The 23,790-nt window shown below is 31.9% G+C and overlaps 2 protein-coding genes across 11 annotated transcripts in view; one reads left to right on the top strand and one right to left on the bottom strand.

Moving 5' to 3' along the window:
* Window positions 1-20,989, top strand: part of ABI1 (abl interactor 1) — an 88,700-nt gene extending 67,711 nt beyond the window's left edge. For 2 of the 10 annotated variants that reach the window (XM_031939839.1, XM_031939836.1), the window contains exons 4-12: window positions 892-906; window positions 1,609-1,709; window positions 4,254-4,394; window positions 5,584-5,684; window positions 6,724-6,804; window positions 9,320-9,496; window positions 13,079-13,165; window positions 17,042-17,227; window positions 19,649-20,989. In XM_031939839.1, coding sequence (XP_031795699.1) covers window positions 892-906; window positions 1,609-1,709; window positions 4,254-4,394; window positions 5,584-5,684; window positions 6,724-6,804; window positions 9,320-9,496; window positions 13,079-13,165; window positions 17,042-17,227; window positions 19,649-19,824 — 1,065 coding nt within the window. In that variant the 3' untranslated portion in view covers window positions 19,825-20,989. The remainder of the gene's footprint in view (window positions 1-891; window positions 907-1,608; window positions 1,710-4,253; window positions 4,395-5,583; window positions 5,685-6,723; window positions 6,805-9,319; window positions 9,497-13,078; window positions 13,166-17,041; window positions 17,228-19,648) is intronic. The other 8 variants (XM_031939832.1, XM_031939831.1, XM_031939830.1 and 5 more) reach the window with 8 other exon arrangements.
* Window positions 20,166-23,790, bottom strand: part of PDSS1 (decaprenyl diphosphate synthase subunit 1) — a 34,638-nt gene continuing 31,013 nt past the window's right edge. Inside the window, exons 10-11 of the mRNA XM_003771853.4 lie at window positions 23,578-23,658; window positions 20,166-22,121 (exon numbers count right to left, since the gene is read on the bottom strand). Of these exons, the coding sequence (XP_003771901.2) occupies window positions 21,981-22,121; window positions 23,578-23,658 (222 nt within the window). The 3' untranslated portion in view covers window positions 20,166-21,980. The remainder of the gene's footprint in view (window positions 22,122-23,577; window positions 23,659-23,790) is intronic.

The following is a 23,790-nucleotide window of genomic DNA, read 5'->3' on the forward strand; positions in this document are numbered from 1 at the left end:
GGGTGAGGTGTTTGACTATATACCAGTCAAAAGAGAGAGGGGAATGTATTCAAGAGATGTTGAAAAGGTGAAATTGACAGTCTTTGGCTACAAATTGTATATGGCAGATGAGAAATAGAAAGGAGTTGAGAATAATATCTAGCTTGTGATCCTGGGGGGGACTGGGAAAATAGTGGCCTTCTTGACTATAAATAGGAAGCTTTGGAAAGGTGAAGGTTTGGGGATAAGGATAAAAAGTTCAGTTTTGGACATATTGGGTTTAAAATGCCTATAGCAATAATGTCAAATTCAAATGCAAATGGATACCAGTTGACATTATTTCTCATCTATGGAAACAGTATCATTCTGCAAATGTTCACTCAGTTTGGTGGATACTTATAAACTTGACTTTCCCATATTAATTAAATGTCTAAGCATTGTGAAAAATATGATGTATTGACTTAGATGGTATTTAATTGCAAGTTATAATGAATACACTTGGGTCATAAATATTGGAATCTGTAATTTAATGGGATGAAATTTGTAAGATAAAGAACTGTTAAAGCTAATGTTTGGTTTTCATGAGACTATTTCATTAAAATTCTCACCTAATTAAGTCAATAAATTCTGTCACCAATTTTTAAGAACTCATTTACTGAATTGTGTTTGAGTGAATTGAATTAGTCAGGTGGTTGTTTTGGCATCATATAGATATGTCATTATTTAAAAAAAAACAATTTGTCAAGTACCCACTATAATTTCCTTTTCCTTATGGGTACTTTACAACTTATAGCGTATTTGGAATGTAATTACATAGTAAAAATTAACTGTAACTTTGAACCTGTCCTGTCAGATGTGATCTATCTGGAATTAATTTTTACCTTTTTCCCCCCTTTTTTTGCCAACATAAAGTGGCTAAAAGCCAAGGTAAGAGCAGTTATTTCTCATTTGATCCAGTGTCCCTTCTATTGATAAAGGCTGCAAAGCCACTAAAATTGAAAATGCTCTTGTATATCTCTGCTTTTTCATAGGTTATATAGAATAAACATGCTCAATTTAAATTCAGATCAGCAACTGGATGTGTTAATATATCAAAGATATATTAACATCTGCCTTTATATAGATATCTCCATTTCTCTAACATATTTAATGCTTTGCTCATATTTGATAGATGGATGCCTTGCTCTTATTGACTTACAATTTAGGAGGCTTCCCCGACATTGCATATTTTCATCCAAGGAAATGAATAGCAAAATATTTGGTTGAATGTGGAAATATGAGATCATTCTTATCTTTAAGTTTTTGAAGACCTAGTACTTGAATGAAAATTACTAGTATGAAAGATAATTAGCAACTTTTAAAAAAGTGCTTTAACCATTAATTTGTGTTTAACTTTTAGACATGTACAAATGGAATTAAAAATAATAGTGGAAATAAAAGCCAAAAATTTAATTTTTAGTATTAAAATTATTCCTTGGTTTTCAGCACATTTACTTACTAAAATGTGCTGTTCAAAATTGTCTGGGAAGCCTCACTTCACATCCTTATATTAAAAAATAATACTTGAGTGTCAAAACACCAAGAGAACAATTTGATATGAAAATAAAAGTCTTTCCTTCAATATTTTAGCATGGAAATAACCAGCCTGCAAGAACTGGCACATTGTCGAGAACAAATCCACCTACACAGAAACCGCCAAGCCCTCCTATGTCAGGCCGGGGAACATTGGGGTAAGAATCCAGTACTTATTACTTCTGAAAGGAATTTTTAGATTACTGAGTAAATGGATGTTAGTGTTAAGTAAACTCTATATTAAATAAATGTATTAAGAGTCCTGTATTTGAACATTAATGTCCTTGGGATCCACACCACAGGATTTCCTTTTCATATAAAAGTTTCTTTAGTACAATTGGTGGAGTTGTGGGCCTGGAGTCAGCAAGTCAATCCTGAGTTCATATCCCACTTCATACACTTAGTCATTTAAATCTTGATTGCCTCAGTTTCTTCAGTTGTAAAATGGGAATAGTCATAGCACCTACCTCCCATATAATGGTCAAATGAAATATATTTGTTAAGCTCATTGCACATATAGCACATATTGTCTGATACATTAGGTGCCACATAAGTGCTATCATCATCCTCATAATTATTATTGTTATATGCCTTTGGTACTTCATTATAGTCCCTTTGATGGGGACCCTGGATGGTTAGAATTATATCCCTTTTTGTGGGAGAGTTAAGGTTATTTGTAGACAAGATATTTTCTGTATTTCAGCTTTACTTTGGTTTCTTGCAAACATGATATGCTTTCATAAGTTTATGTGATATTTCAGTTATAAATCTTTTGGGCAAATGTTAATTTTGTATAATATGCCTTTTGCGTTTCTTAGTTTTTAAAATGGTTAAAATATTTCAGTTATGACTTCCTGGGAATGCTTGTAAGAGCTTTAAGATACATAAGTATTTAATTTTTCTTTTGCTTCTCAATTTTTTTTTTTTTTTTTTTTTTTTGATTCTAGGCATGATGCTGGTGTGTTTTAAGTTCTTTGATTCCCACCCCAGACAAATGGTTTAAAAAAAAAAAAAAAGATTATCTCTCAGTGTAGATAATTTGTTTATCTCCTGTTTATTTAAACTAAACATTTGTATACCTATTATCTACAAAGCATCCTTTTTCCCTAGAGGGAAGACATAGTGATTAATAATAGAGTCTGTCTTCATGGAGCTTATGATCTAAAAGGGAGAAACTGGCATATATGGGGGGCGGGAGGGGAATAGTGCATGATACAAAGTAGAACAAGATATGGTGGATGAGTAGAGTAGGAAAGACTGGACTTTGCCTGAAGGTAGATACTGCAAGAGTACCTAATAGCTTCTTAGGAAATCATTTCCCATGATTTTTCTACTGACTTTTTGTCCTTGCACAAGACAATTTAGTCTCTTTGTTTTGGCTTGTCTATATGTAAAATGGAAATTTTTACTTGTCCTGTCACCCACCCTATTTATCCTACTGCTTTCGTAGTGGTGATCTCAAAAAGGAAGTACTATCTATATGTGGAAACAATCAGCTCTCTTAGGAGAAAAGATGCTTCATTATTCACTGATCTTACTTTTAAAAAAAAAATGTTTTACTTTTTAAATATCCAATTTTGAATTAAACTCTTTTGAAATTGTTGACTACATTCTATCAGCAAAGTATCAAATGGGATTTGAAATCTTGAACAATCTTATCTGTGTGTAACTTATTTAATTCATAATTTTTTATAGCATTGGCTGTTATAAAGTGTTATTATTAATGGATAACATTTATCATTGAGCCTCTGCTGACTCCTTAAAATAATTCAAAATTTTCATCCTTTTAAGTCACATAAATAACCTCATACGGGGAACTTCAAGTTCATTTCTACAAATATTTGAGTGATTTCTGTTTATTTAGGGTCATTATCAATGACATAGCTTTCAAAGGTATATAGTGCCATGGAGTGTGTGTGTGTGTGTGTGTGTGTGTGTTTTGGAACCTAGCTTTTTTGAGAGATACAGATACATATAGCTAGCTGTTGCTTGCCTGAATGTTTTTTCTGAATTTCTTCAGTTCTCAGCTAAAATCTTCCCTCCTTCTTTGAAGCCTTTCCCATTCCCCCCTTTAATGCTGGTTTCTTTTCTTTGAAATTCATCTTCATTTGCACCTTGTTTGCATATTTCTTTCCCATTTAGACTGTAAGGGAAAGGACTGTTTGTACTTTTTAATTGTTTTAAAGCAAAGCTTCTGAATTGTTGGTCTCAATAAGACCCTGGGTCACACCAAAAAAAACAAAAAAAAAATGAAAAAGCCCTGCCTTTAATGCACAGTGCCTAGCACATAAGAAGTACTTAATCATTGCTAGTTGATTCTAGGTTGATTCCATTTGATCACAGAGCTTGGGGGATGGATTGCCCAATCTGTCAGTGGTTGTATTTTAGAATGGCCAGCATAGTTTTGTATTACTTTTGGAAGATTTATTGTCTTTTGCCTTCTAAGAGAATTATCAGCAAGCAACTTGATTGATTCCTTGATTTTGAAGTCTTTGCCCTAAGAATTGAGTTGTTTTTAGTTTTAGTAAATCAGCATTATTATTATATTCAAGGTAAAAATACATTTTATTTCTCACTTTCGTTAATTTTCATTTTGTTAATATGCATCAGTAAAATCACATTCTGATTTGAAGTAAAAAAATCTTTTTATCAAGCCTTTTTTTCTCATTCATATTCTAGAACATTTTGTTTTCCTTCTTTAGGCGGAATACTCCTTATAAAACCCTGGAACCTGTTAAACCCCCGACGGTTCCCAATGATTATATGACAAGTCCAGCCAGGCTTGGAAGCCAGCATAGTCCAGGAAGGACGGCATCTTTAAATCAGAGACCAAGAACACACAGGTACCTCATCTTCTGAAAGTGAAAACTGAATATAATTGATATAAAAACATCTAAAATATATTAAGTAGATGTGAAGTATTCTCACAAGATTGGTGCTGCATATATCAGTGAAAAGGGAGATATTGCATATTTGAACCAATTTTTCTGTTTTTAACTTTTCCATGTCTATCAACAATGTTATTTAATCCTGATTTTTAACTGTTTTAGAAATTAAATGTTTTTTTAAATTTTAAAATGTTTGGATTGAGGTAGAAAAATCAAGTACTGCTTTAGGTGTTTTTAGATGCTGGGAAATGCCAGAATGTCAGAAAACTTTACTGTTTACATCTTTAGGTTTTTAGTCAAATCTTTGAGGGATTCATTTTAGTTTTATTCCTCATGCAAATATTCCCAATTTCTTGGGCTACAGACTGCTAATTGCATAGGGCTTGTTGTCTCTGGGCTTTATTCTCAGAGTATTTCTTAATATAAGTAGTTGCCCTGGTCTTTGTAGAACTAACTTGCTCTTTTAAAAATGAATTGACTGCAGACTATGCACCTGAAATTACTTGTAGAGAGGTGATTAATAATATGCTGTATATTGGATTGCTTGCTGCCTAGAGGGCAGGGGTGGGAAGGGAAGGAGAAAAAAAAATTTGGAACACAAAGTTTTGCAAGGGTGAATGTTGAAGGCTGTCTATGTATGTGTCTTGAAAATAAGAGGCTTTATTTTAAAAGTATATATATTAATAGAAGAAATTTTTAAAAAAAGAAAGCCCCAAGATCTGAAAGAAACCCATCTGCTTAATCCAGTTCTCTTATTCTATTGATAAGAATGTTGGCACAGAGGATTTTAGGTGATTTGTCCAGGGTCACATTGTTAAGAATCAGTGTTAGGATTCAAATCCAGGGCTTTGAATAAGAATAAGCTTTGAATAACTTTTTTGTAATCAGAATCACAAAATTTCAAAAGCAGAAAGATTATCATAATCTAATGCATACCTTAAAGAATTCTTCCTTTAATACATCTAAAGAATCATCGAGCTTTTGTTGAAGTCCTTTAGTGAATATGAGACAGATTTTATCAATACAGTTTAGGTTTTAGAATTTCATGAGATTTATTACCAAATTAGAATTTAACATTCAAGTTAATATTTATGGGGAATTATTTTGAGTGAAATTTAAGAATAACGCCGATTTTTCTTTACAGTGGTAGCAGTGGAGGAAGTGGAAGTCGAGAAAATAGCGGAAGCAGCAGTATTGGCATTCCCATTGCCGTGCCTACACCTTCACCACCAACTGTTGGCCCAGGTGCATTATTTGTGATGCTTTTTGAAAAATCGCTTTCTTGTATTTACATTTGTAGGCATATAATTTGGAAAACTATAGTAATTTATCTACATTAGCAATACTATGTCAGCAGCTTTCTTTTCCATGGGCTAACCTTACATGCTGAATTTATTAGGTTGCTACTTGAAGAAAAATAATTTTTAATTTAATTGGTTTTCTCTCTTACATTGAATACTTAGCTATTGGTTAAATATGTGGTGATAACAATTGCTCTATCACAAAGCTGTCATGAGGAAAATCCTTTGTAAAATTTAAAAAATAGTATACAAATATCATCTCCACATTGTTAAATAATCAATAACTACATGAAATTTCTTTTGAATTTTTGAGCTTTGTTAGATTTGATTGATTATACACTCTTTCTTAAGAAGTATAGAATAGTAAGTAGTATAGTCTTATAAGTTGTAAGAAATTATGAGATATAATTCTATCACATAGTTTTGTTGTGTAAAATTTTTTTGTGTCTTATTTGGCTCATCTGTAGTTTGGAAATAGTAATTGATGCTACTTTCCATGAAGTATTGTAGTAAAAGTGAAAATGAGATGTATAAAAGCCCTATTACTTTATTGAGAGGATGGGGAATAAATCTAAATTATTGTAACAGTGCATTTAAATTAGCTTAACAAAGATATCTTAAATACAAATACATTGTGTGTATATATATACACACACACGCACACACACATGTAAGGTACTTTTAAAATAGAAAATATCCCAAGAACTAGAAAAGGGTCAACAACCCCTCTGTGAAAATTAAGGGAAAATCCTATCAAATATTGTAAAAATAGGTGTATTTTATAACCTAGAATATTATTAACTTAATTTTTTCCCCTTTTAATTATCAATTTTTTTTCTCATTTGAGGATGTAAGATCTGCTTATGTTTGTAACAATTTATCTTTTCATATACTTTATTAGCAAACTCTGATTGCTTTACTATTTTCTGACTATTTAGTTCACTTGCTTGTTCTCTGATTGGCATTATGAACTATTTTGTTAGCACAAATTTCTGTCCCTCCTCCCTCTGGAGCTCCTCCTGCACCACCTCTTCCTCCACCTCTCCTGATGGGCAGTGTGATAGGTGAGAATTGTGTCAATCTGGAGGTGATTGGTTATTTGGCATAATTAATAATAAATTCTATTCCTAATAGACCTACTTGGTTTGATTTCTAAGGATTGTATATCATTGATAGAAGTATGAAGGTTTAACATCTCTAATCTATACTAATATCTTCTGGTGAAAGGCCTTTTAAATTATGCAGAAAGCAAATATAGAAATGAGTCTTGGAGGAAAGACCTTCATTGCTTCATTTGGCTCACACAGAATATCAAAGTCTTTAGGCATAGCTTTTTTTATGTGCGACTATTTTAGTCATTCTTGAATATTATATTTTTGTCTGCATTGTGAAAATGTGGAAACATATATGGATGGATATATGTTTATACACACATGCATTTATGTTACACACATGTATATATATCTATATCTTTATTTTGGCTTAAAAAGAGCTTAAGATCCCTTATAATAGAAGGTGGTGATATTATAAAAGTATTGACTTCCAGCCTATTTTGTGACACACTGGCATAATTTAAATTTTAGTTACAAATGAATTTTGATTGACTTTTTTATAAAGTACATGGCATACATAAGAGGGACACCTATAAATGATAGTATGTCATATGATTAAAAACAAAACAGATTTGTTGTAAAGTCCTGAATAACCAGTATAGTTAAAGTGTCATTATCAACATTCTCTCCTTGCCCTCCAAGAAATCTTTCTATAAAAAATAACTCTAGGAGGGTAGGTTGGGTTTGCCTCTGGCCTGGGCCCAATAAAGAATATTTTTAAAATTCTTATATTTCTTGTAAAGGTATGTAACAGTAACAGTAATACCAGAAAACTTGCCCTCAGTAGTATATAGATTTTTGTAAGTCCAGTTGGATGTGCTACAAAAACCTCTAGGTATACTAACATTTGCCATCCCTGGCTTAGGGTGCACAAATTTTTATGTGTCCTCTGCTAAAAAAAATCTGTTGTGACAATGATTTTTTCCATAAATGCATACTCCTGTGGCTTAAATAATATAGATCATTTCTTTTGGATATAGCAAACTCCTCTGTTGTGAATATACTAGTTACTAGACAATAAGTACTTGGAATCTCCTTTGATGCTTGTTGCAAGCTTATTGGTGCTTGTACACACAGCTCTGAACCTTGTTTTTTCAAACTCACTACAAATTAAAAGCAGTAATAGAGAGTTAGTGAGAGAAGCTGTTGGTGGCTTTATAGGGAGAGTAGTGAAACAAGAAGTAACAGCAATTCAGCAACCCCAGAGATCTGGAGCTTGCTTACTTTTAGTATTATTGGGATTTTTTATGCCTTAGAATTTGTATCACTGCCTTTGTAGCATAATATCATAACAGTGACTCCAACTTAGTAAGAAAAATTTACTTTATATTTGGAATACTCTGTTTAAGAAGATGGAAGAAAATGTGTTCAGCAATTTAGAATTGGATAGAAATCCATGATTTTAAAAGCAATAAATAAACACTTATTTAATTGAATTGTTTAAGGAGATGATTCCTGTTGCAAAAGGAAACCCCAAATTGTCTTATATTCTTGATCATTGTTTAGCTTTCCAGTTTCATCTACAAAGTTAAGTTACCGTAACTTTGGGACAGGTCAGAGAGAAAAATAAAATTAAATTAAAGTGAGGGGACTCTGTCACTTGACTGACAAAGTTTAGATTTTTGATGTAAAAGTAGTTAATTCAAAAGTTAACTTTGATAAATTCAGCATACTTTAGAGGCCTTGATCCACGCTTTGTATTCTACAGTTGTTATTCAGTGACTTACAAATATTATTTGATGGATGTAGATTAAAAAGCATATAAATAGATTAAAACATGCTTTATGCAAAACTTGTCCTTTCCACTTCCCACCCAAGGTGGTACATCTAAAAATTTGCTAACAAACTTTTTAAAAATTACATAACTAAAAAAAAATGTATGTAGTTTACGTAGAACATCTCTATTTTGTCAGAGAAGACATATTCACACATAAATTTTGCAAATGTATAATATAGAAGAAATTTCTGTAAAAAAAAAAAGAAGTTTCTGACAAAATCTCTAAAATATACTATTTGTTGATGCAGTCATTGAAATGAATGAAAAAGTAAATATGGCTGACTCATGAGCAAATTGTCTTAGACTTTCTGATTTTATGATTAAATGTATTCATCTAGCTAAATGCTCATGATTGTGCATTGAAGATTTGATTCCAGACCTTATCCTTTCCTTTAACAGTGCAGAGGTATTGGTATGTTTGTTACACATGGAAAATAGTATTTTCAGATTTGAAAACTAACTTTTTTTTGAACAAGTTGTTCTTTTTGTTGTTGATTTTGTTCTGTATTTTATTCCATTACAAAGGAATAGAAAAGACCATTCTACTCACAATTATAGTAATCATCTTATCTTCTGTTTTCTGCATGCCTCAAGCCTCACACCATAACATAGGACCCTGATTCTGTCATGTGACATGATCTATGTTGCTTAAGTCTTTTTTGTTGGTTCCCTTTGGCTGATGCTTTTCAGTGGCCCCGAGTTCAGCTCCTGGTTCCCAGTATGGCACAATGACCAGGCAGATTTCACGACACAACTCTACTACTTCTTCGGCATCTTCGGGTGGATACAGACGAACTCCCTCTGTGACTGCTCAATTTTCTGCTCAACCTCATGTTAATGGCGGTCCGCTTTATTCTCAAAATTCAAGTAAGCCCCTGTGCTTTACAGGCATGTAGCATCAGTGGAGAAATTTGAAAGTAAATTATTTGAAACTGTGATTCTTGCCAGTGATAGACAACAATCAAAACCACAGTTTCATGCTAGTTTCTTTGTTCCTTTCGGGACTTTAGTGCCTATTGAAGCATGATTAAGACTGAGTAATAATCACTTTCTGCATTGAATTCTATACCATCTAAAATACATAGGGTTCCAAATTCAACTGAAGTCATTCATATAGTATTTATTGTCGTTGTAAACAACAACCCCCCCCCCCCCCAACCAAACAAACAAACAAACAAACTGAAACTTAAAAAAAAAAATATTCTGGGAATAAAAGAATTTCAATTTGTGTTTATTGGCTAAATAGTTCTTAAGACTACTTGTGAAAATTGGATATTGTCAAAATTGTGATATTGACATTTTCTTTTTTCAAAATGGCAAAGAAATTGCTGGCTATCACTGTTTTAAAGGGTTTCAAGTTAAAAGAGAGCCTCAAATTGGTTGGTAGCAGATCTTTGATAATATTTCTGATAATTATTTACCCTTTTATTTGTTTCACTTAAAAAAATAATCTTAGAAACAGAAAGATATTATTTATACTTTATTCTGTTTAATCTTGGCACATCTCAGCACTAACCACTGTAGTGTAAAAGCTACTGATGCTGGCAGTTTTAGGAAAGCTTCAGATCCTTTGAATTGACAATAGTTGATATATGCTTTTTGTATTTAACCAAAAAAGAGAAAATCTGAAGTGAGAGTCCTTTTGTAAGACTATATTGTTGATAAATATAAATTCTTCAACTTACCTACACAGCTCCAGATCACCTTCATGGACCAATACTTAATTCTAAAGCTGTTTCTATTTTTAGATGACTTTGTTTAACTAAAAGAAATTATTCTGGACATGCTAGTAGAAAGTCTCTTATTTTTATTTATAATTTGTGTCTTTTAGTTGAAGAATTTTGATGTAGAAAGTCTTTTAGGTAGTATATACTGGCTAGCACTGTTTGCAGTGAATGTCCTAACCATATTATGACATTTTTATGTGGAAGGTAACAGAAAAACATCTAATTTTTGAATTAAAAATGTCAAAATGAAAGATTTCTGATTGTTACCTTGGCTAATTTTTTAAGCCTTACAGACCATGAGTAGTATAAGATGATATCTGATATCCACAGATAATATGGAAACTGTTATGGATTTAAAATCTTTCATCAGAATATTTATCTGAGATGTTATAAAAGGCATCAAATTGGGCTATTTTCAAGCTTTTTGCTAATCATTACTTTGGTGAGGGACTAGACAACTAAGTGTTGACTACTTCATAAATTTTACATGTTCTTAATAACTTCTGAAGTAATTAGAAATATTTTGATATGTTACTAAGCAGAAAAAATTGTCAATTTGAAATACAATAATTTTAAGTCTTTCAAACCAAGTTATACTTGTGATATGTTATAGTTGTAGATCCCATTCATTATATTGCTTTTATTCCCTTCTAAGACATTGCTGGATAGCAAAGTTTTTAGTGACTCATTCCATGTTCCATTTAATTTAGTATAGTAATATTATCCTACTAATTCAAATACAATTTAATTTCCAGAAGGATGAATTCCTTAAAAATATTTTATTCCAAACAAGGCCTGAAATTTCAGATTATTTCATTGTGTTGTCATCAAATGTCTGGATTGCTGTTGATGTTAAAAGTAATGATTTTTGCAGCATTTTTTTTATTTAGTGTTTTGATGTGCATATTTTTCTCCTCCCACTTCATTTTCTTTCATGTGGTGGTTATTTTAATGTTTTGAAAACAAACTTTTAAAAAATTTTTTTCTTTTAAAGTAAATACATGTTCATATACTAACCAGCATGGCTGTTCCAGAGGGTTTTTGTTTGTTTGTTTGTTTGTTTGTTTGTTTTTGTTTTAAAATAAGAGTGTGTGTGTTTATGTGTTAAATTCATAGAAATTCTGTATTTTAAAAAAAAATTGTAACATTTTAATTTGGAATTTTTCCATGTAGAGTTAGAATTGAAATTAGTTTTAGAAGCAATTGAATTCTATCTTTAAACAAAGTAAATATTAGTGATGATAATAATAATGCTATTGCTTTGTTTGTTAGATTATTGCCTCCCTAGAAACATAAGAACCTGTTTAAGATTTTTCTGTGTGCCTGCAAGTTTTTTGATGGACCCTGAATTTTTCATTTCGATTAGTGGTTATTGGAAGCCACCATTACATTAGTTTGATACATGTGTGTATGTAGTTATAGATTTATCTGTATCTATGTACACATTTATTTAGTATTATTTCTAGTAATAACTTGGAGGACAAGTTTTTCCCAGAAGGTTCTATGTTTTCTGATCATTGTGTAATATTGATCAAGGGAAAATTAACCTTTTCTTTAGTCAGAAGTGAAAAAGTACATAGAAAGATTAACCATCTGAATACATAATTTTTACCTATATCTTTGAAATTATATCAGTTTTAAGAAAATTGGAATTTATAGTAGTCATCAAATTTGTGATTTTTCATCAGAAATTAGATGTCATTTAATTATCAATGAATAAATGAACAGTGTTGCAGTCATTCAAAACATGTTAGGGTAATTAATAATATAAGGAGTAAATACTGTTTGTTGAAATAATAAACATTAAACATTCACAAGCAGTTACTAGGTTTCCCTTGTTATTGAAGAATAAATGGTCTTTTAAAATAAAAGTTCAGACTTGCATACAAATATATCTTGTTTTACAAAGTGGAGGTATTCTTGGAAAATTGTAACTAAAATATATTTTTATAAATCCAAATTATTTTTTTTACTTGCATGAATTTTCTTTTAAAGAAACTGTTAATAATCTATCAAGGTAACATAATTATTCCCCATTTGCTCTATCTATAAGTGTTATAATATGGTAGTAGAATAGAAGATAGGCGATTAGCATGTTAGAATAGAAGACAGTTCTGCCACTTGTTAGCTGTGCCGTCTTTGGTAAAATGGCTTCTTCTCTTTTGTCCTCATTGCCCTCACTTATAAAATGAGGAGAGTGGGCCCTAAGGTCCTTTATGGGTCTAAAATTAGAGGATTTGAAATGTGGGTTTTGGTATATTCTTATTTTAGAGCAGAGGACACCTGCATTTGTTATCCTTCTGCATGGCAGGAAAGTCCCCTTTTAAGTGTCAAAGGCATTCCTATGAAGTAGGAGCCCCACAGTTTGCCATTTCATCCTTCATATAAAAAGATCGTAGTGGTGTTAAGCATTATCTCTTACATAAGCTTTCTGTTACTGAGGTTAAACAGTCTTTAACTTAAGTTTTTATTCTTTTAAAAAAATTATCCTTTGATCAAACCAGTTCAGCTTTAGCTTTGCTTTGGGAAATAAACTTGGAGGTGCTGTAGGTTTTGTTTTAGTTTTAGTTTGGTTTTTGTTTGGTTTTTGTTTTGTTTCATTTGCAGACTGTTCTTTGCATACTTATGTTTGTGGTCCTTGTAACTGACTTCTGCTTTTTGTTTGTTTCTTTTTCTTTCCTTTATCTGTTTTACTTCCCCCATACCGTGTTGTTGCTACCAGTTTCTATTGCTCCACCCCCTCCCCCTATGCCTCAGTTGACTCCACAGATACCTCTCACAGGCTTCGTGGCCAGGGTGCAGGAAAACAGTAAGTTTGGACAAACTGAGCTGTCAAAGAATAGAGGCTGTCTCCTATAGCATGCATGGCTGGCGAGTCAGATTTTTCCTTTCCTCTTTTTTTTTTTTTTTTTTTAAATTTTATTAGAAAAGCTAATCCTATCTTGAATACAGGTGCAATGTGCTATCAGAATTGAAGAGCACGATCTTCAGTTTTTTTCTGTTGTGTGCATGATCACTGACCTATATAAATCTCCAAGTGAACCCTGAATAATGGGTTTAGTCAAATGACTAAAAACACAGGTATCTGCTCTGTGTAGACGCTCAAGAAATAATACAACCTTTTTGGAAGCCCCTATCCTATCTTTTGATAGGTATATTTGGGAATGTTCCTTTTAAGTTATTATGTATTTTGTTGTCACACACAGTTTTATATTTTTATCATATAGTGAATATACTTATCATGCAATTTGATTGGGGTTCTAAAAGTATGATAATTACTTGCTTATTTTTATACATTTTCCATTTTATTCTTAACAAGAACTCCATGGTTTACATTTGAAAGGATGGATGACAATGAATTTCTGGGGATTTTTCTCTCTCTCTCTCTCTCTCTCTTTTTTAAACTTAATGCAGAAGCTTGTAAACAGAAAAGGGAAAAGACAAATTACTGACTCCTATGATGATCTCAGTTAAAGATAGGATTTAATGAATTTTGGAAACTACTTTTGAGATTATTGTTTGGGTAGATTTTTAGCTAGGTTATACTATTATTTGATTAATTCGAGGAATGCCAGAAATTTACTTGATTTCTATTACAAAATCACCATGAATGTTTCCTTCCTTGAAAAATGTGAATAATGTTTAGTAAGGATCATTTTATTATGACAAACTAGTCTGTATGACAATAGGTAAGTGGGGTGGTGAAATCAAATAGTTTTAATTTATGAACTCCTTGAATGTAGGATGGTGTATCAGTTCCTTCTTTCTCTTTCACACCCACTCTGCACACAATACTTAAGACATTTATAAAATTAAATTTAGAGTTTTCAGTGTAATTGTCAGAGAATGGCTTAAGCAAGTATTCTCACAGCCTGTCCACCAATAGAATACATTATTGAAAATACAATTGTATTTGCAGTTTATTCCGACATTTGAGAATATAACAAGGATAACTTTTCATTCAACCAAGAGACATTTATTTACTAAGGCAACTCCTACATACAAAGCATTGTAGTAATGCTGTATAATATACCAAGGGTATATATGATACTGCTCTGACTTTCTAGGAGTGGAGACTAAAATTGGGAGAATTTTTTTATTTTATTTATTTATTTGCAGAGCAGAAATAGCATATCCAGATTCTATGGAAAGTGAATATTTGCCTCTTTTAAGATATGCCATTTCTTTGATGTTGATATTTTGATGACTTGGGTTACTTACCAATCAGTTTATTTAAGGATCTTAAACTGATCCTGAATGGGTTCAAGAGTGATATTAAAATTGTTGAAGACCTTTGGATTAATAATATCATCATTTCCCTACTGTAGAACAAACAAATCTTTTGTGTTTTATAGAATCTTTGTTTCTGGCTTGATAATTGGACTATGTTGGTAATGTAATTTGAAAAAGTTAGCCTTCCCAAAATAAAGATTTTGGGAATATGACTTCTCTTTCATATAGCAGTAGTTAAAAACCAAACCTTTGAAATAGTGATCATGATAAAAACACATATAATTTTGTATTTGCATACATTTACTAAGTATATAAAATTTGTTTTAAAATTTCCCATTGGATTTTTATATAATCAAAATATAAAAGATCTATTTCTGGTTTAAGTATTACATGCTAGAAACCGATGGGGCTTAGTCCTAACATGGTTAACAGACTGTGATCTAGGACCAGGCATTATTTGCCTTGTACCCTAAACTTCTTATCAATATGTTTTGGTATCTACTCTGTAAAAGGTTTATAAGGGGATTCATGTTGGAAAGTTTGCATAGTATTTTATTTTCAGATTTAAATATTTCCTAGAGACCAGCCTTTGTGATGGCCCTCTAGTGGTACTTATATGTACATGTAGAATTCAGTCCAGTTTTTGAGTGTATCAATTTTTTGCTAATTTAAATTGAATTTTAGTACTTCAGATTTAGTACCTGTTAACAAGTGTGATTTTTCAGGGTGTGTTCTCCTATTATGATAATTCTCCAGACATTTATTAAGTACTCACTTTAATTGCAGGAATTTCTTTGCTAAGGTGTACAAAATTAGATTGACTAGGCCTCTGCCAATTATAAATCCAAAATCTGGGACACACCGGCATGGATTCTTATACTTAGGATTATCAAAAGAGTGTACAAAAACATTGAATAAATAAAAATAAATATCAGTTGAGCAGTTAAAATCATAAAAGAAATTGAATGATCTGCTTCTGTTTACTTTTTCAGAATTGTATAAAATGTGAAAATTATATGTATCTTGGATAGTATATGGGCTCATAGTGCTGCATATAGGTTTTTTTTTTTCCATGATTGAAAGGGAGGAATATTTTATATAAGTATCTTAAATCTATATTTTGGGTTTAAGGTATGTTCTCAAATAGCTACATATAAAATAAGTAAACTTTGGAATACAAGTTCTAGTAGTGGTGCTTTTTTTGAGCTATTTAATTAGATGTGAACCAATGTATTTTATATTGTGAATTTTGCCTCTCTATCCGTTATTAATTTTGTAATTGTTAAATCAACTTGGCCCTTTGTCAAAGAATACCACAATATTTTGTATAGCAAATCATGAAATAGGAATTTAAAACTGATTATTAATTATGGTTCTTTATTGAACTACTTACATTTAGGAACTTTTGTTGACCTGGGTATCACGTTTTATCTACCTAAGTGGTAGAATAATTCTGTTTTTACTCAGAAATAAATAGCTCCCATTGCCACAACTTCATCTAGTTAAAACATCATCTAGAAATGTAATTACTATTTTAAATTTTGTAAAATACAAGTTTTTTTTTCATCTTACCCTCTCCTTAAATATTTTTGTATAATAAAAAGAACAACAGTACCTAGCATTCATATGACACTTTTTGATTTGCAAAGGGATTTGTTTACCATGTTAATTGATTTGATATAATAAATATATATCCATGATTTAATATGCCTAGCATCTTTATGTTTTGGGTTTTTTTCCATGTTTACTTTTTACTGGTAATCATTAAAAATCTTAATATGCTTCTAGCATAAGCTTCCAAATTTAATTATATTTGAACGTGCACATGAACAACTTTGAAAAACACTGAATTTCATTTATTCTCATTTGAAATTTTTCTCCATTTAAGCATTTCCATTTTCTCTTTATCTGGTTAAAAAAATTTTTTTTAAATTCTTAGTAATGCCCACAGGTGACATGTCTGGTTTTTGTGTTTAAAGCTCTTCTGCAAGTAGAGATTAGGAGTAAGGGCACCGTCAGTACCAGCAAAGTATAAATGTTAAAATATAAGGTTGACCTTAGGTGATAGAATTGAAAATGAACTTGTATCAAACCTTCACTAGTCTAATAAATTTGGTACTTGTATTTGTCCCGTGCTTTGGAATTGAACAGCCTTCTATTTCTACAGTGCAAGTTTAGAGTCCTATGAAAGGAAAAATTCCCTCCTGACCTGCAAATAATAAATTTCCAAGTTACCTTTATTTTTATTTTATTATTGCTGTTGTTAAATTATCTTTTAAATGCTGTTAAGCATATATAAGCTTTAACACACCAAGCTTTCCATTCCTAATCAGTGCATGTTATCATAGTGCATGCTTTTATAAACTTTTGAGCTTTTCTTGAGTTTTATTAGATTATGAATTTTTATTTGGTATTATTTCTGATCCAGATCAATTTTATGAATACTTTTTAGTTGCTGATAGCCCTACACCACCACCACCTCCTCCCCCAGATGATATTCCTATGTTTGATGATTCCCCACCTCCTCCTCCACCACCCCCAGTTGATTATGAAGATGAGGAGGCCGCAGTTGTTCAATACAGTGATCCCTATGCAGATGGAGATCCCGCCTGGGCCCCTAAGAGCTATATTGAGAAAGGTAAGATGCAACCATGAGTGAACTGATCTAAAGTTTGTGGTATAGAGAGGACCCTTTGAGGAATTTCATTCTACATTTAAAAAAGAGTTAGATTTTAAAATAGTATTTCTGTGTTGGTCCTCCCCTCAATAGAACCATCTCATGTAACATAGAAAAACAGTTAACATAAAACTACCAAACTAAATAACCATGTCTACAAATATATAGTATTCTTTATAGTTAGTCCTTCTATATAGTTATAATTTTATATATATATATATATATATATATATATATATATATATATATATTCACACATATACACTTAATCTACTGAGAGAAGGGAAATGTTTTGTCATCAGTCCTTGAAAATCAAAATTACCATTGATAGATAGTACTTTTAAAAGTAACTGTTGTCTTTCATTTTGTGTGAATACCATGTTATATTATAATTTTGGTTATTTCCTTGAACTACATTTTTTCATGTAAGACTTAACAAGTTGCTCTGAATTCTTATGATGCTTCATTACTTTGAAACCATTTTCAACTTTTCTCTCTTTCTGGGACCCATGGATCTATTTTGTAATAGAGTATTATTGAATCTACCTCCTCAGCATCTATCACAGCCTCTTTTTTCCATTCTGGTACCAGCTATAATAACCTCTTGCCTGGACTGCTTCAATAGCGTCCTCATTGTTTTCCCTGTACTCACTCCTTCCAATCCATGTCCATACAGTTTCCAAAGTCTAAAAATGCCCCAAAGAAGGGAGATAATATTCCCATGATGTTCTTTACCAGCCTGAATCCATACATCGAAAGTATTGTTTTATTTTTTGGTGCTACATTTGAATATAGACATTGGAAGAACGAAACCTATTCCAGGAGTAATGGCCAAGATTATAAATGCTTCATGGCGGGGATAGAAGGAGAGTGGCAGTAAGGATGGAGGGAGCTAAGTTGAAAAGAAGGCAGTTGGTAATAATATGATAGCTGATTATATACTGAAAGGCATGCCATGTGGAAGAAGGATTAGACTTCTTTGTTTTTCCAGAGGGCAGTGGGTGGAAGTTAACAGGAAAGCAGATTTTAGCAGGGTACAAAAAAGAATTGTCAAATGGAACTCTCAAAAAAAAAAAAAAAAATGGAACCGGCTGCTTTGTGAAATAATGAGCTCCTAGTAACTGAAAATATTGGATCAGAGGCTGCTTGCCCAGTCAGGGATGATGCCCAGAGAGAGGGCATACTTTGTTCTGGGGAATATTGGTAACAGTGTCTCAAAGTTCCCTTTTTCATTCTTCACCTTTTAGCATTCTAAAAGAAAAGTTGGATGTGACTATAAGAACATAATGATTTTAATTCACTGATCCACAGCTGAAGTGTTGAGAGGACCAAGATGAGCCACATTTTTCGTTCTCTTTGATGACTAATGACCATATGAAACCTTTGTCATAATCACTACAAGTTTTCTTCCTGAATCTGTGATTCTGAGCAAAAAGAAACAATTTTCTTTTCAATGAAATAAATGACGTCTTGCTACTTTCTCTTTGTAATAAAAAGCCCCTTTTTCCCCTTAGCCTTCACATCTACCTTTTTGAAAGAATTCCTTTCATTGACAAGACGGATTTCTTATTCCTTTTTTCTTAAATGCTGTGACACTAATAATCCCCATGAATTCATCATTCTGTTTTGTCACAAAAATCCAGCATTTTGAATACATTGCAAGATTAAGAATTAAAGTAAAGTGGTACTTTTTACTTTATAATATATAATATTATAAAATGCTAATAATTGTCGTCTTCTACATAATCTTGAAATTCACTGAGCATCCCATTGCAATGTAGCTTCATGTTTCTTGTTGGGTAGTATATAACTCCCTCGTAATAAAATAGGGAAGAGAACACACAACTTGTGTAATTTGTAATTAATTTTTTTCTTTTTACTGTACTTTAAATTTTTATTTTACAAAAAGTACATTTTTAGGCATCAGTTATAAAAATAAGTTCATAAAAATATAGGCCCGTATGATGCAGAGTATCAAAATATAAAATATTTTTTCTTCTGCAATAAGGTAATTGTATAAATATGTATGCATATATTGGATTTAACATATTTTTGTCATGTTTAGTATATATTGGACTACTTTCCATCTTGGGGGGAAGGAATTGGAACACAAGGTTTTGCAAGGGTTAATGTTGAAAAATTATCCATGCATATATCTTGAAAATAAAAAGTTTTAATAAGAAAATTAAAAAAATATATTTCTAGCATAAAATTGTCAATTAACCAGCTGTGTGGGGTTGACTACTGTCATATATACTGTAATTAGTTTGAAAAAAACTTCATCGAAATAATTGAATTTGTTGTTAGATGTATCATGGCAGGGTGGAGATCATTTTAGTATGCTTATTTAATATTTCAATTTTTTTTTTTTCTTCCCTGTAGTTGTTGCTATATATGATTATACAAAAGACAAGGATGATGAGCTATCTTTTATGGAGGGTGCAATCATTTATGTTATAAAGAAGAATGATGACGGATGGTATGAAGGAGTCTGCAATCGAGTGACTGGCTTGTTCCCCGGAAATTACGTTGAATCAATCATGCACTATACTGATTAAAATGCTTTTGTTTCTGGAGTGGGATCTTGTAGTCAATCATACTGTGGGACAATTATAATGGTGAACAGATCTGTCCTGTTACTGTTTTAACATGTGCCCATATTTTCAGGACATGCTGTTTTATCAGTATGATTGAATGTTGATCCATGAGCATAACTGTTGGGAGACAGTTTATGTATTGCTAAGAGCTTTTGTACAAATAACTGTCTGTAACAGGTTATGCTTATGTATTTACTTATGCATTCTTGATTTCGTGACCAGCCTAAATATTCTGGGGAAGTAGGGTTTAGTATTTAATGAATTATGATTCCAATTGTGCCATTACACTTTTTCAGTGCAGCATGGTAACTAACACTACGTTAGACTAACATTAAGAATCTGGAAAAAAACAAAGTTTAATGCTAGTGCTGGTCATACTTTTGTTTAGTTTCTTGCTCATTTTTGAACTATACTATTTGTTTAAAGCATGCATACAAACTTATGTATTGAAATATACTTTAAAAAAAATCCAAGATGCTTCCAATTTGTTGTAATCTTTACCTAGAGCACTCATACACAAATCTATTAAATTGTTGAGTCTCTAAGGTATCCATGTGAAACAAAACCCGAGTGGTCTTCTGTATGTTGTAATTTGTACCCAAGTTTTTTTAATGAGTAAATTTGCATTTTCACTTTTTCCATTCATAAATACATAAGTGAACCAAAGGTATTGTCCTTTCCTTCATTGGTTTGCTTTTTTTTACAAATAAAAGTATGGATTTACTGTGGAATAATGCTTCTATTTTCTCAGCACATTCTCCATGAACAAAAAATTGGTGTAAGCCTTATATTAACTTGCCCTGACTTAGAAGAAAGTGATTTATTTTGAAATTTTAGAATATAAATTCCTTTTCTAAAATTTTCTTTCAAAGCTAAGATGGAGATCTTAAAGGGATCAAATTATTGCAATTAAAATTTAGACAAGCTTGTCTGTTTATGGGGTCCAATTTACTGCCATGTTACCATTCCATGAATTTTACGGCTGCCTTTTTCAAGTACTATTGATCAAATGATGGTTCAGTATAAGGAAATTAGAGTACCATTTACAAATAATTTTTGTAAAAGTGCATGCTGTTGACTTGTACTGGCTCTATTAAATCCATTATCTGGCTGTGGCAATCCAAAACAAGATCAAGTAAGGAAGACAGTTATATTGATCAGTGAAAATAGGGACCATCCCCAAACTGGAAACTTCATTTCTCATTATTAAAGTGTCACGTTCACTTTGTGTGTCTCCTCTTGATTTAAGGGTGGGCTTTGGTCAGCTCTTCAGAGGTGGCAACTTCTGTTCTTGTCTTGTCCAAATCTATATTACTTAGAATATCTAAAGTAGAACACTCTAATGTGGGTTTCTGTGTATTGAGGACTTGTTTGGATTTCAAAGTATAGTCAGTTGTATCAGGTGTTGCAGGTTTTGGCACAGTGAATGAAAAAGATCAGTATAAAACATTTGTTTCTGAAAATTAGATGAATACTTTTTATTTCATCCTAGGTCAATGTGGACTGCTTCATTCCTTTGTTTATTGTAAACATGATTTTCAGTATCATTAGTGTTCAAATAACTTTCATTTTGCTGTTATCAATTGGAAAGTTTTCTTAATTTGTATATAACCCTGTTGTCTAAATTTTATGTACAGTCTTTTATAATAAATCATTCTCCTCTATACAATTTTGGGTACTGTTAAATATAACCAAAATTTAAGCTTGAATCTGAAGTTTGCTGTTTTTTTTTTTTTTTTTGTTACTTTAATATTCTGTAGGAAAAGGTGAAAAAACCCCAAATCTTTTAAACATTGATTATTTATTGTAGTGGCCTTACATGTGGATATTAACATTGTAAACAATATCACACATAAATAATACCCCCATTAAAGTTTACAGCACTAGAACCAAGGACAAATTCAGATGATTTAATGACATAGTTATGGCTTCCTTCAATACAACTGGCTTTAAAAAGTTCTTTTAAAAATTGCCAATAAACAAGTTTTAAATGATTTAAAAAAAAAAAAAGATTTTTGGTAATCTGCACTGGAGGCAAAAAAAAAAAAAAAAAAAGTGTTCCATAAAATTGTTTAGGCACAGTCTGGTAAATAGCTGCCACAGAAAATGGAAAGATGTCATTTATCTCGCGTGAGTACAATTTCTGTGAGTTGGATGAGGGCGTCTCTTTCAGGAGATGGTCGAAGTTTACTAATTTCCCTTATTGCTTTATGGCAATATTGTTGGGCGAGGTAGGTTGTTTGTTGCACACCGTCACTCTGCAGGAGGAGAAAAATTGCATGTTACTGAAAGTACCAGCCTTCCATTGCCATATTAAAATCATTTCAGTGTGTTCAATATTCTAACATAACTATAACATAACATGTTATTCATGAACAAAAAAAATTAGTGTAAGCCTTGTATTAACTTGCCCTGACTTAGAATAATGGTCAAGGCAGCACAGCTTAGTGACAGAGAACTGGCCTTGGAGTCCTTTCTTGACAAACTGTGTGTGACCCTGGGCAAATCTGTTCCCAAGGCAACTTGAGAGGAACAAGTGGAATCTGGACCAATCATTTATCATAAGAGCCTCACTAACTGTGAAATTAGATGATTGCAGGATGATACAACATAGTAGTATATTAAATGACTGATTTCCAAACAATAAGTCCCTAGAGATCAAATGAAGAAAAACTTTAAGGTGGACTTAGAAACCATCATTTTTATTCTAAAGGTGTGAACACAAGCAGCGTTTCTATCAGTTTTATTCATGCTAGGAGGCACAAAAGGTTATCCTGGGTCCTGTAGCAACTCTTCATTTGCTATGTTCTTGGGTCATTTGTTGGTCGGCTTCTTCCCTTCAACTGATTTGACTAAAGGTCTCCCCTTAAAGTTGAGCTGACTTCAAAGTTATAAAGAATGGGGACAAAGATTGTGATTATGTGCTATACAGTAGGATAGCTGACTTTAGCTGTGTGAAAACGGACAATTCTATCAATCATGTGAAGGAGTCAAGCTAAATGGTTTGTAAGTACCTTTCTAAATCTCAGTCTTGGGATCTTAAGATTGTGAAGATATTTTCTAATCACTTCACAAATAACTGACCACAATGTGACACATACCAATTCTCATTCTCTGTCTCTTTCATATCATCTTAAGACATTAGACCAAAATGACAATTATTTCCAAAACTTTCTCTGAAATCACCCTCAAATCAAAAGCTGTGCTAACATCAAGAATACCATGGTATATACTAGCTTTAAAGACAATTCTCAAGATGTATCAGTGGTTCATATTATAGGAAGTAAAATATAGAGACTCTTAAAGTGACAATACTTGTCTGAATATTAATTATCTTGACTGCTAGGAGACATACCCTCCTTTGATAGCAATATATAGAATGACTTAGCAAATGGACTGAGGAACACATTCAGATTAGCTTTTTAGTCTTGGTACAAGGTATAAATGAAAATGAACAATACAGAAAGAAGGAATTAGCAGAACTTGATGATGAGCAAAAGGATCATCCCATGGTTTACATATGGATGAATGGTACGGTACCACTCTAGAAAAGCAAGCCTAGCTGAGAAGACGTGTTAGAGGTAAGAGGGGAGATGAGATTAAAAAGCCTGCTATTTCTCCACTGACAAATTATAGTCACTACTTCTATAACATTTTATAATTATTTTGCTTGGCTTTAAAGTTCTGATCTATAAACTGATGTTTGGTACTTACTTGCAATACATATTGCCGAGCACGTTCCACATCTCCTGGTAAACTGAACCGTCTCATTATCATTGCATTCATTTCTGGGAACTAATAAAAAGGAAAACAATATTACTACTACTAGTTTTTAATACAAAGTAAATTTGCCATCTAAAGATATTTTATTTTTATTGCTATGATCCTGCTACACAGGGTTTGTTTTTATCTTTAAATCTCTAGCAC

The sequence above is a fragment of the Sarcophilus harrisii genome, chromosome 5 (assembly GCF_902635505.1).
Source record: "Sarcophilus harrisii chromosome 5, mSarHar1.11, whole genome shotgun sequence".
Taxonomy (NCBI): Eukaryota; Metazoa; Chordata; class Mammalia; order Dasyuromorphia; family Dasyuridae; genus Sarcophilus; species Sarcophilus harrisii.